General features: G+C 51.1%; 1 protein-coding gene across 1 annotated transcript; it reads right to left on the reverse strand.

Moving 5' to 3' along the window:
- Positions 1-286: 286 nt before the first annotated feature.
- On the reverse strand, positions 287-7,934 carry gata2a (GATA binding protein 2a). Its single transcript, XM_079242555.1, has 6 exons — positions 7,847-7,934; positions 7,312-7,683; positions 6,116-6,679; positions 3,753-3,910; positions 1,761-1,886; positions 287-1,181 (listed from the first exon to the last, which is right to left on the reverse strand). Exons 2-6 carry the CDS (start codon positions 7,538-7,540, stop codon positions 882-884), a joined length of 1,377 nt encoding a protein of 458 aa, XP_079098681.1. The 5' UTR covers positions 7,541-7,683; positions 7,847-7,934; the 3' UTR covers positions 287-881.
- Between the last annotated feature and the right edge of the window lie 4,107 nt (positions 7,935-12,041).

Genomic DNA, 12,041 nt, shown 5'->3' on the forward strand with positions numbered 1-12,041 from the left:
AAACACTAAGGCCAAATGTTTATTTATTTAGCTTGATTTTGTTTTTGTAATCTGGTCAATAAAAAATCTTTGTGCAGAAGGAATAATAGAGACAGATTTCACTGGAGTATTAAAACTTTATTCTTTTTTTTCGTTGTGAGATGGAAAAATGATAAAAACGTACAGGAAGGCTGGCAGCTCTCAGGTCAGTGTTTTTATTTTACGTAACAACCATGAAATTAAAATCCTACGTTTCCATGTGTGTCCGATGAAAGCTTGAAGAGTGAAAATAAATTATCGTAGCAATAATTATAACATCAAATATAACAACAATTAAGCATTTATAAACACTCTATTTACTATTTAAGTTTTTTTTTTTCTTTTCTTTTTTCCATAAAACTCTGTTATCAAAAACAGGTGACGTTGTGGTGGTGCACAATCCAGCATGTGAGGAGAGCACTGGCCTCTTGGTGCGGCGAGTCCGACCGCTGCACGGCGGCTTTCAGTCCGTTTGTCTGTCCTGGGGGGGGGCAGGGTGCATGTACTTCAGACTATAACGATGCGGTCATGAGGTGAAAACGGTGCTTCTTTTCAGACCTCTCTTGAGTCTCCTGTTTCAGGGTCAGCGAGAGGCGGGTACCAAAGTGACTCAGTAAAAATAAGCAAGAAGAATGACAAGCATGTCCATTCCTGCTGGTCCGTCACCCGGGGACATGCAAAGCCCCCAGCTCTCGGCTGAAGTCCAGCTCTGTGCGGCGTCCCAGTGAACCCCCCCGCCCCCCCTCCGACCACCGTACACGATGCAGGTCTGCTCAGCGTCTGGAGTGATGTGGACGCCGTTTAGTGTTCATGGCAATGCGGTGACTCCTACAGGCGAAAGGGTTTGTGGGTCGGGAGGGGCCTCAGTGAGGCTCGGCCCAGACTGGCGAGCGATTGGAGTGGTGGGGGTGACCGAATGAAGGGTGAATAGGCGTGGGAGTGGGCAGCATGTGTCCTGAGTGGGTGAAGGGGGGAAGGTGGCCCATGTGGGTCATGTGACCGGTAAGGCCGGGTGCAGCGCCAAAGGGAGAGGCCTTGTCCTGCATGCACTTGGACAGCTCGTCAAAGCCGTCGCCGACCCGCTTGTTCCTCTTGGACTTGCTGGACATCTTGCGGTTGCGTGTCTGGATGCCCTCCTTCTTCATGGTCAGGGGTCTGTTGACCTGCGGAGAGCAGCACATGAGCTCCAGGCCTGCAGACAAAAGCTGCTCTCACACTCTGAATGCTACATTATCACGCTGGTAATTCCAGAAATAAATAATGTCAACAGAAATACTCTGCATGTTGCAGAGGATGCTGAACGCAGCGCTGCAGAAGCTGTTGGAGCTCCAGCAGCTGTTTTACATATCCAAGAGCTGCATTATGAGGCGAGTCAGGGGCGGTTTTAGCTTTTGTCTGATTGTCTGAAGCAAACAGAACCGTTCTGGTCAATATGAATTCATGGGGATGAAGCCAGGCTGGGTGTGAAAGGAGCAGCCTCAGACAAATCCCCCATCAGTGTAACCGACGCCGTTACACTGAATGACAGTCCCCCCCACCCCCCCTCTCCGGGGAGTAACGCCCCCCATTCAGGCAACGATGGATTAATAAAATAAAAAAAGCTCAACAGGGTGAGCAGGCTTTGCTTCCTCCATCCATCCTGTCCTCCCACTTAACCAGCTACACCTACATCCACCCTTACACCTCACACCCGGGCCAAGCGTGTGCGTGTGTGCGTGTGTGTGCGTGTCCAAGCTACTTACATTGTGCAGTTTAAAGTAAAGGCCGCAGGCATTACACACCGGGTCTCCGTTCCCGTTGCGCCTCCACAGGGTGGTGGTGGTGGTCTGGCAGTTCGCGCAGCAGGTGCCTGCACGTCTGGCCGCGGACTGGGGGGACAAGAGGGACAAATGATCCGCGTGCACGTGTTGCAGAGAGGTCACGAGCTGAGAATGGCGCGGCTTCAGAGACGCGTCGTGGCGCAAAGAAGCCGCAAAGTACTGCGGACATTCAGTCGAAGTTTGTTTATTTATTTTAATTATTCCTTTGTTTGTTTATTTAAAAATGTTTCTCCTCTTTCAGCTTTGGATATTTTTCGGGCAAAAAGTGCCGCTTTTCATCCTAAAATGACGCTAAATAAGCTGCGCGTGCATGTCGCTGCACGATCACATTTTTTTAAACTACTTTAATAAATATGGAGACTTTTTTTTTTTTTTTAATTTGCCTAAATGTTTATTCCAGATTATTGCTGCTGGCTGTTAACTGCTCTGAGATCCTGTCTGCAACGTGGAAACTGCGCTGGAAGTTGCGTCAGACCCGCAGTCCTCCCGCAACACGCGCGCGCGTGTCCATTGCGGATCGATTCTTTACACATAATAAGAAACATTAGTTTACATGCCGGAGCCTCCGGTTCTCTGCTGCGCGTGCAGCATCCGGGTTTTTTCTGATTGATTTCAGGTGTCCTCGCGCACAGTTTGTTCCTGCTGCACGAGGAGCTGCGCGCGCACATTAAACTCCGGAAGGTGAATCCGTGGATTTTCCAGGGGCCGTGGCTTCACGCCGCGTCTCTCCACGCAGCGGCTCCTGCAGGGTTGTGCTGATCCCTGCTCGGTGTGTGTCGGTGTGTGTGAGCCCGGCCGCGCGCCGCTTGGAGGCGGAAACAGCCGGGAGTCTGACTTCCTGATCAGAGCCGCCAGATGTCCGGAGAGGAAACAACTGGATCTCCTCTGAACACAAGTCTGAAAAACACTGGAGCTGAAAATGCAAAAGCTGCGGCTGCCGTGGAAAATGGAGGCAAATGGAGCCTCCACGCAGAGAAAACACGCACAATTATATGTAATAAATATAAAAAAAATGTAAAGCTAGGATGTTCAGAAGAGACTAAATAAAACATTTTAATAGCAAGAAGTTTATTTAGCAGCTTTAATAAGCAGCTGATTCCTGAAAAAAGCCAAATTTCTGGTGAAAAAACTGCTTCTGAAATTTTATTTTTCTGCGAGTTTTTAGACCATTTTTTAAATTATAATAATTATAATTATTATTGTTATAATTATTTTATTATTATTTTTATTTTATTATAATTGTTGTTATTAATATTTTATTATTGTTATTATTATTTTATTGTTATTACTATTTTATTGTATTATTATTTGATTGTTGTTAATAGTCATAATTTCATTAATGTAACTATTATTTTTAGTTAAAAGTAAAAAGTCTTTCAAAAAGAAAATTTTTTTTTAAAAGGCAATAAGATTAAATAAAAACGTAGAATAAAATGATAAATAAAATCCAATAAACCAAATTAAAAGTACTGAAAACGTCGACCTGGACCTTTTCTAGGAATTATGCAGACATTTAACTTAAAGTGTGTGTTTTGTTTCTGGGAGAACTTCTGGTTCCAGTTGCAACAGGAAGATGCTTGCTGGGAATGTTGGGCCTCGGAGGTGTCGGGCAGCAGAAAGTCTTCGCTGCTTTTCATTTACTTGAGCGTGGTGTTAAGTAAAGCAGCCTGGCCATCGGTATCAGTAACAGTATCAGAAGTACCAGCAATAATGATAGCAGGAACAATGCAATAGTAGTAGTATTGTAACGGGCCGTGAAGGCGGATCATCGGGGGGTGAGAGGGACAAACAATTCCAGGAAGATCATAGGGAAAATATAACTTTCCTGGAATTGTGCTGCCGGCATCTGCTTTGTGCTCATATTTAGGTGCCTGCTCTCCCCGTGGAGCTGCCCAGTGAAAAGTTAAAACTCACCAGTCTCCTTTTGGGCTTGATCAGCGGTCGGTTCTGGCCGTTCATCTTGTGGTAGAGTCCACAGGCGTTGCACAGGTAGTGGCCGGTGCCATCCCGCCGCCACAGCGGGGTGGACGTTGCACCGCAGTTCACACATTCCCGACCCTCTGCATAGAGTTCAGGAGGAGGAGACAAGAGGAAAATTTATATAATTAAAAAATTACAACCCTGGTAAGAAGCGGCACATAGCAGCTGTCCAGCTGCACACGCCGCTACGCCGTGACCCCAGACCGCCGTGTGGGATGCTGGCGACCACACGGCATGCAGGTGTACCAGGCTGTCATGGACACAGACACCTCCATGTAAGCCGATCTATAATGGGGAGGCCAAAGAAAGCCAGAACATGTCCAGAGGTGTCCAACAAGAAGAATGAGACACACCATCAAATTAGGACTACATAATTCATCAGCGCGGTGGAGAGGAAACATCAGTGTGTGTGGTTATAAACGCAGCCGCCTTGTCTGCAGTGTTTAGATGGAAACACTCGCATGCCAGTGCGAGTGTGAAGCTTTTATTATTTCTACATCAAAACTGTTCAGTTCTGCATGAAAACTGCTTTTTTCTTTCTCTTCCAGCCGTGTGTGTTCTCCTCCCATGCAGGTTGGACCGACTTCAAACAGCCTGTTGCTAAAACCAACGACTCATTCAGGAATCCGTCTCTCCCCAGAGCATCACCTCATTATCCCTCCTGTAAAGCCACCGACACCCAAAGTCCCACCCTCACCTTACAAAGGAATCTGACCTGAGTATAGAAGCCAGGTTGCTTTTGAAATGCAACTCTGCACTTTTTATCCCCCCCCTCCTCCTCTCCTCTTCCTCTTCAGTGTTTCACAACCACGCAGCAGATACTGCTGATAAATATTCATCAGCCGTGACTTAGATGTTTTTCTTGAGCAATATTTAATGTTGAAATGAGAGAAAGAAATGGGAAGGCAAGAAGTCTTCAAGCACAAGGTAATGTGTGTTTGTGTGTGTGTGTGTGTGTGTGTGTGGGGGGGGGGGGGTTGAGGCTACAGGAAGCCACAGGACTGTAAGGTATATGTGCTGACTGCTGAAATGTCATTGTGGCATTTTGTCCAACAATCAATCGCCATTACGGCGCTGGGCATCCTCTGACAGATAAGAAGCGTTTTCATGCGGCAGCAGACGTGTTTGTGTTTCTGTCTGGCCGGCTTGTTTTAAATGTCACCGTTCTGCAGCTCATATTCTCTCCGATTAGCACGGAGAAAAATTCCCAGGTGTGTTTTAGGACGAGGGATGACCGTGCTGATTGCACAGCTACACGTTGTTAACAGGCTGAAATGTCTGCTGTGTTGTTTCACCGTTAAGCCAAAGCAGCACAGCTGGAACAATGCAGGGAAATTACTGACCCATTACCAGACCCACTTTTCTTTTTCTTTCTTTTTAACTGGCTGACCATTAGCATCCAGAATAAAGTCTGCTCTGCTAAATACCCCCCCCCCAGCACCAGGATAATGAATCAGGTGCAAAACCAGACAGTAAAATAAGGAAGAAAAAAAAAGTTTATAATAAGCAGTTTGACTGGATGTGTGTGTAAAAGAAATTTTTTTTTTTTTTTTCATTTTAAACCACTGAAAAACAAACCTAACTTCACAGAGAAGCAAGTTTAGAGTGAAGTTGTAGAGTTAACTTCATGTGTGCGTACTGGGCCAAGGCCAGGCTTAAACACACAAACAGCAGGACTCTGTCGCCTGGCCTTTGTTAGGGCTGGGGGGGAGGGAGGGGGGGGTCGTGATTTGTTCGTTTGGAGGTATACAGGATATGGCAGGAGCCAGGGCGTCGTGACTGCTTTATTTTCTGAGCGCAATAAAGTTCAGATTAAAACAAAAACAAGCCTGTGGCACGAAAACCTGTCAGCTCAGAATCAGTCAGGAAAACAGCCCGTTACTGGTGGTTTCACATCATTTCCAGCACAAAAACCAGAAGAAAACCAAGCACGAAATAATCTGCTTTTATTTCAATAATCCTGATTATTTCCTTCTAAAGTTGTAAAAAGTCCGAATAAAAGCTTCCAGGAGGAGTTTTTACTGTGATCAGGCGAATTATGGAGCAATAATTCTTTTAGTCTGGATGTAAAAATTCTGTTTACAGCGCGAGCAAACACACACACACACACACACTCGCAGCATGTTTGACAACAGCCACCATGCAAATGTTGTCGTCCTGCAGTGGAAACATGTTTCCTGCTTTGGGTAAATGACACCGTGACGCTCCGCTGCTCAGCTCAATAAAGAAAATCTATTTAATTAGATCTGAACGATCTGCCATCTGGTAAGGGGGGGGGGGGCCCACGTGAGACTCACCTGAGCTCGACCTGGCCTTGCTTTTGCATTTGGGCGTAAAGCTGGAGGAGGAGCCGCCGAGCAGGCCGCCGGGGTGGAAGAGGCTGCCGCTGTACTCGTGCGGCGGCGGCAGGGAGTAGGCCGGGTAGGTCGGGATGGGGTGGTGGGTGGGGGGGACCTGGCCGTTCATGGAGGCCAGGCCGCCGCGCAGAGGGCTGCAGCTCTCCATCTTCATGCCCTCCGTCAGCGGAACCTGGTACTTTATAGACTCTTTCTCATCCATCCTCGTGGAGGTGGAAGCCGGGGAGGTGGGCCCGGGGTCCGGGGACACGTCTTTCGGAGGGGTGGGGGGGAAGCTGTAGAGGTGCGGGCTGGAGTGGGACGAGGACACGGAGGCTGTGCCGGCGCTGCTGCTGCAGGGGTATCCGGAGCCGGCGGGGTGAAGGCCGGGCTTGCTGAAGTGGCCCACCGCCCAGGCGTTGTGGTGGTGCGCGGCAGACAGCGCCGCTTTGCCGGGGTCCAGCCACGGAATGCCGGGGCTGTGGAGGAGGTGCGGTCTGCAGACCTGGTTCCCCGCGAGGCGAGCTGAAACCACAACAAGCTGTTTACCTGGCTTTGCATTCAACTCATTATTATCTCATTTAATTCACATTTAAACACAGCAAGTCGTCGGAAAAGCTGGAATAAAAACCTTACCAGTTAAAAACTGGAAATTATTCAAATCCGACATTTAATTCCAGATGAAGATCAAATATTCTGCTGGATGAGTTTAAATTTGAATTATTCTACAGAAATGCAGGAATGAGAGCAGCTTCCCGCAGCAGAGGTGCTAAAACCCCCCAGACTTCTCCGGACCAGAGCAGCTCGGACTAAACATTGTTATTGGGACATTTGCGGGTTTTATTTTATATCCGGGAAGTGCCTCTCTCTCCCTCCAGAACCCCTGCCCCAACACAGAGGGGTTAAGTGACATACTTCCCTTTCCTCTCGCTGTCATTTGCTAGAAATTCCTTTTATGTTGCTGAGTTGCTCCAGAAAAGCCGAGAGGGGTTTTATTCCTGCTCCTCTGACAAACCAGAGAACATTTTCTCCACCAGATGCAAACTCTGGACTTCATCTGAGTTACAGAAATTACTGCTTTTTTTTTTTTTTTTTATTTTATTAATTCCTCCCCACACATCATGCCCGAGCTTCAGCAAGCTGCACGCGCGTCTCACCGTGTGCCTGGCTGTACGTGACCCTGGCTCGGGAGTTGCTGTAGTACGGGTTCCCCTGAGAGTCCAAGTGGTTCAGAAACATGTCAACCTCGTCCTGGGGCAGCAGAGGCGCCATGGGCTCCATGTAGTTGTGTCCCAGGCTGTGGTGGTGGGAGTCCGGGTGCTGGCCGTTCAGCACGGCGTGATGGTGGGCCATCCACCGGGACTGGTCCGCCGCTGCGACCTCCATGCTGCTCCTCTCAACGAGCCTCTTTAAGCCTCAGTCAACTTCAGTCCGCTTTGCAACACAACTCCGGGTTTGTTAAAAGTCTGTTTGTGGACCTGACAGATAAAATCCTTGGATCGGAACTCGTCCTGAGTCCTGGATGGAACCTGCAGAGAGACCAAGACACTGTTAGATTCCCAAACAGTCCTAGTTTTATCCAATCCTATCAGGTGAAATAAACTTTGCACTATTTAGGATCCTTTGTGATTACAGCATGAAAAACGCACAGGCGCGTGCACGTCCAAGCAACCCCACATCCCGGCTGGATACCTGTTGCAGAGTCTCATCAGCTGACAGCTAAACGCAGCGTGGCCGTGGGAAGCTCCTGATCCGCGCACAGCCCTGGCGCAGTACTGAGAAGTGGCGCAGACTGGTGCGTCTGGCGCCACTGGATTCCCATATCAAGCCGCGGGGGGCGGGGCGTCGCAGTGGACCAATGGCAGCCCGAGCCGCATCACAACTCTCCCTCTTTTCATTTCCATTTCCCCGCACCGACAAGCAGAACTCTGCTCATTTCTGGCCTTTTCGTCCCGCAGGAGGCAGAAGGAGGATGGAAGCTCGTGATGAGCAGCTTTTCAGCACAAACAGCTGAGTTATGATAGTTTTACTGGTAATATTTTACAGATCATTTCAGATTATTCAGCTCCTCTGGAAAAGCATCTTAAACCACTAATTGTCTTTTATGAGGCGTTAAATCTGCATCATGCTGCAAACTTTTCCTGTTTGATGCTCTAAAGATAATTAATAATTTATCTATAATAACCAAGAGTTTTCTTTTGACTCTTTATTTCATTTCTGTGTTTATTTTAGCAGATTGCTGTGATGTAAACACGCAGCATGTCAGCAGCTTTAGACCAACAGAGGAGGATCCATGGCTCCATTGTCCTTTAATTGTCTTTAATTAGCATTCCTACTGGGGGGGGGGCATGGCGCCGCGAGCCCAGGCCTCACCTGTCACAACCAATGGGGTCAAAGCAAACTCTTCACGCGCTCCGCCGCAAACACACACACACACACACACACACACACACACACACACATTTAGGAAGATGTGTAAAGGATCCCTGCTTGCATGTAAATGCTTTCTGCTCATTGGCCGCTTGCATGCGCGTGTGTGTGATTGACAGGGAATAATTGGAGCCCAGACTGCGCGCCAGCCTGACGTCACAGGTGGTCCACATACCTGGGCAGGTAAAAAAGTCCCTTCATACTTCTGGTGACAGGTATGACGCCAGAGCCGCTCTGACGTCATGCCTGCTGCGTCAGTGCGCGCGTGTCCGTCATCAGGCGGTAAATCAGTGGCCTGATTGACTGGATGGGCTCAGCCCTCTTTCAGCTTGTCAGCTCTAAAAATCAACAAATTAGTGCGCGTGCATAGCAGCCGAGGAATAAATGGCATTCCAGTGCAAAGCACGCACGCGCGCGCAGCAAGTGCTGGGGACATCTTTACATTTAGAGTTTCTCCTTAAACGTCCCATGATGGAAGAATTCAGGTTTAATCATCAATAAGACATTCCTCACACGAGTTGCTGCTGTCAGGGTGTCAACCTGGAGCCACAAAGACTCCGTGTGTGCACGCGCCAGAAGGAAGCAGTGATGAAACATTTTATCTGCAGCCAAGTGTTGCTGCTGCATGGAGGCTGCAGGCCCACAGAGCTGCTGCATGGAGGCTGCAGGTCCACAGAGCTGCTGCATGGAGGCTGCAGGCCCACAGAGCTGCTGCATGAGGCTGCAGGCCCACAGAGCTGCTGCATGGAGCCTGCAGGTCCACAGAGCTGCTGCATGGAGCCTGCAGGTCCACAGAGCTGCTGCATGGAGCCTGCAGGCCCACAGAGCTGCTGCATGAGGCTGCAGGTCCACAGAGCTGCTGCATGGAGGCTGCAGGCCCACAGAGCTGCTGCATGGAGGCTGCAGGCCCACAGAGCTGCTGCATGAGGCTGCAGGCCCACAGAGCTGCTGCATGGAGGCTGCAGGCCCACAGAGCTGCTGCATGGAGCCTGCAGGCCCACAGAGCTGCTGCATGGAGGCTGCAGGCCCACAGAGCTGCTGCATGAGGCTGCAGGTCCACAGAGCTGCTGCATGGAGCCTGCAGGTCCACAGAGCTGCTGCATGGAGCCTGCAGGTCCACAGAGCTGCTGCATGGAGGCTGCAGGCCCACAGAGCTGCTGCATGAGGCTGCAGGTCCACAGAGCTGCTGCATGGAGGCTGCAGGTCCACAGAGCTGCTGCATGGAGCCTGCAGGTCCACAGAGCTGCTGCATGGAGGCTGCAGGCCCACAGAGCTGCTGCATGAGGCTGCAGGCCCACAGAGCTGCTGCATGGAGCCTGCAGGTCCACAGAGCTGCTGCATGGAGGCTGCAGGCCCACAGAGCTGCTGCATGAGGCTGCAGGCCCACAGAGCTGCTGCATGAGGCTGCAGGTCCACAGAGCTGCTGCATGGAGCCTGCAGGCCCACAGAGCTGCTGCATGGAGGCTGCAGGCCCACAGAGCTGCTGCATGGAGGCTGCAGGCCCACAGAGCTGCTGCATGAGGCTGCAGGTCCACAGAGCTGCTGCATGGAGGCTGCAGGCCCACGGAGCTGCTGCATGGAGGCTGCAGGCCCACGGAGCTGCTGCATGGAGGCTGCAGGCCCACAGAGCTGCTGCATGGAGGCTGCAGGTCCACAGAGCTGCTGCATGGAGGCTGTAGGCCCACAGAGCTGCTGCATGGAGGCTGCAGGCCCACAGAGCTTGCTGCATGGAGGCTGCAGGCCCACAGAGCTGCTGCATGGAGGCTGCAGGCCCACAGAGCTGCTGCATGGAGCCTGCAGGCCCACAGAGCTGGCTGCATGGAGCCTGCAGGCCCACAGAGCTGCTGCATGGAGCCTGCAGGTCCACAGAGCTGCTTGGCATGGAGGCTTGCAGGTCCACAGAGCTGCTGCATGGAGCCTGCAGGCCCACAGAGCTGCTGCATGGAGGCTGCAGGTCCACAGAGCTGCTGCATGGAGGCTGCAGGTCCACAGAGCTGCTGCATGGAGGCTGCAGGCCCACAGAGCTGCTGCATGGAGCCTGCAGGCCCACAGAGCTGCTGCATGGAGCCTGCAGGGCCCACAGAGCTGCTGCATGGAGGCTGCAGGCCCACAGAGCTGCTGCATGGAGGCTGCAGGTCCACAGAGCTGCTGCATGGAGCCTGCAGGTCCACAGAAGCTGCTGCATGGAGGCTGCAGGTCCACAGAGCTGCTGCATGGAGGCTGCAGGTCCACAGAGCTGCTGCATGGAGGCTGCAGGCCCCACAGAGCTGCTGCATGGAGCCTGCAGGCCCACAGAGCTGCTGCATGGAGGCTGCAGGCCCACAGAGCTGCTGCATGGAGGCTGCAGGTCCACAGAGCTGGCTGCATGAGGCTGCAGGTCCACAGAGCTGCTGCATGGAGGCTGCAGGCCCACAGAGCTGCTGCATGAGGCTGCAGGCCCACAGAGCTGCTGCATGTTTCCAGGATTCCTCAGCAGGATTCAGTTTTCTGTCATATCTACCTTCATTAAGCTCATCTCTATCAGAGCTGGAACTAAACATGGGGGGGGGGGGGGGGGGGGGGCTGCTTTCCCTCTCTGCTCTCTCAAGGACACAGCAGTATTGTTTCACCAGGGATGCTATCCCAGCCTGGAGAATACGATCCCTCTCGCGCGACACCTCCGGAGCGAGGCTGAGAAGTGTGTGTAAACGTCCGGATCGCTGCGCAGCCGCAGTGGCTTTAGAACAAGATTATCATTCCATCCATGCTGGTAATAAATGGGATTGGCTTTATCTACCTGTTTGTTCCCACTGGGCATGGTCATCCCATCATTATCCGGGGTGGAGGTGTGTGACTGCAGTGCCTCGCTCTCTGTGTGTGTGTGTGTGTGTGTGTGTGTGTGTGTGTGTGTGTGTGTGTGTGTGTGTTTGGTGGGGAGGGAGTGTGAAGATAAGCAGAAGCAGAAAGAAGAGAATGACACAAACCAGCTGAAGCATTATTGTCCCCTTTACTGGCGGCTAATTAGATCGAGCTGGGGCACTTGGTGGGGGGGGGGTGGATTGCAGAAAGAACCACTTAAGCATCTGAGGCTGGAAATAATAACATTTCAGAGGAACTGGGAGGACTGGAGACACTGGTCAGAAAAATCTCCATTGAGCTCAGAATGTGTGTGTGTGTGTGTGTGTGTGTGTGTGTGTGTGTGTGTGTGTGTGTGTGTGTGTGTGTGTGTGTGTGTGTGTGTGTGTGAGAAGCAGCTCCACAACTCCATATAAAACTATCTCACTTCTCTCATTACAAAGCATCAGAGGCTGTCACGCGCACGCGCACGCAGCAGGGCAGGTAATGAGGATGAAAGGTGCCCCACCCCCGTCTCCGCTCCACCATTGTCCTGACGTGATTGCTCTTTCTGGTGCGTGAAACGCGCGCGCTGCAGCCATCACGCACCTTAAAGCGTGACAATTAAATACTTTTGTCGTCA

This window comes from Telmatherina bonti, assembly GCF_933228915.1.
Source record: "Telmatherina bonti genome assembly, chromosome: 6".
NCBI classification, from domain to species: Eukaryota; Metazoa; Chordata; class Actinopteri; order Atheriniformes; family Telmatherinidae; genus Telmatherina; species Telmatherina bonti.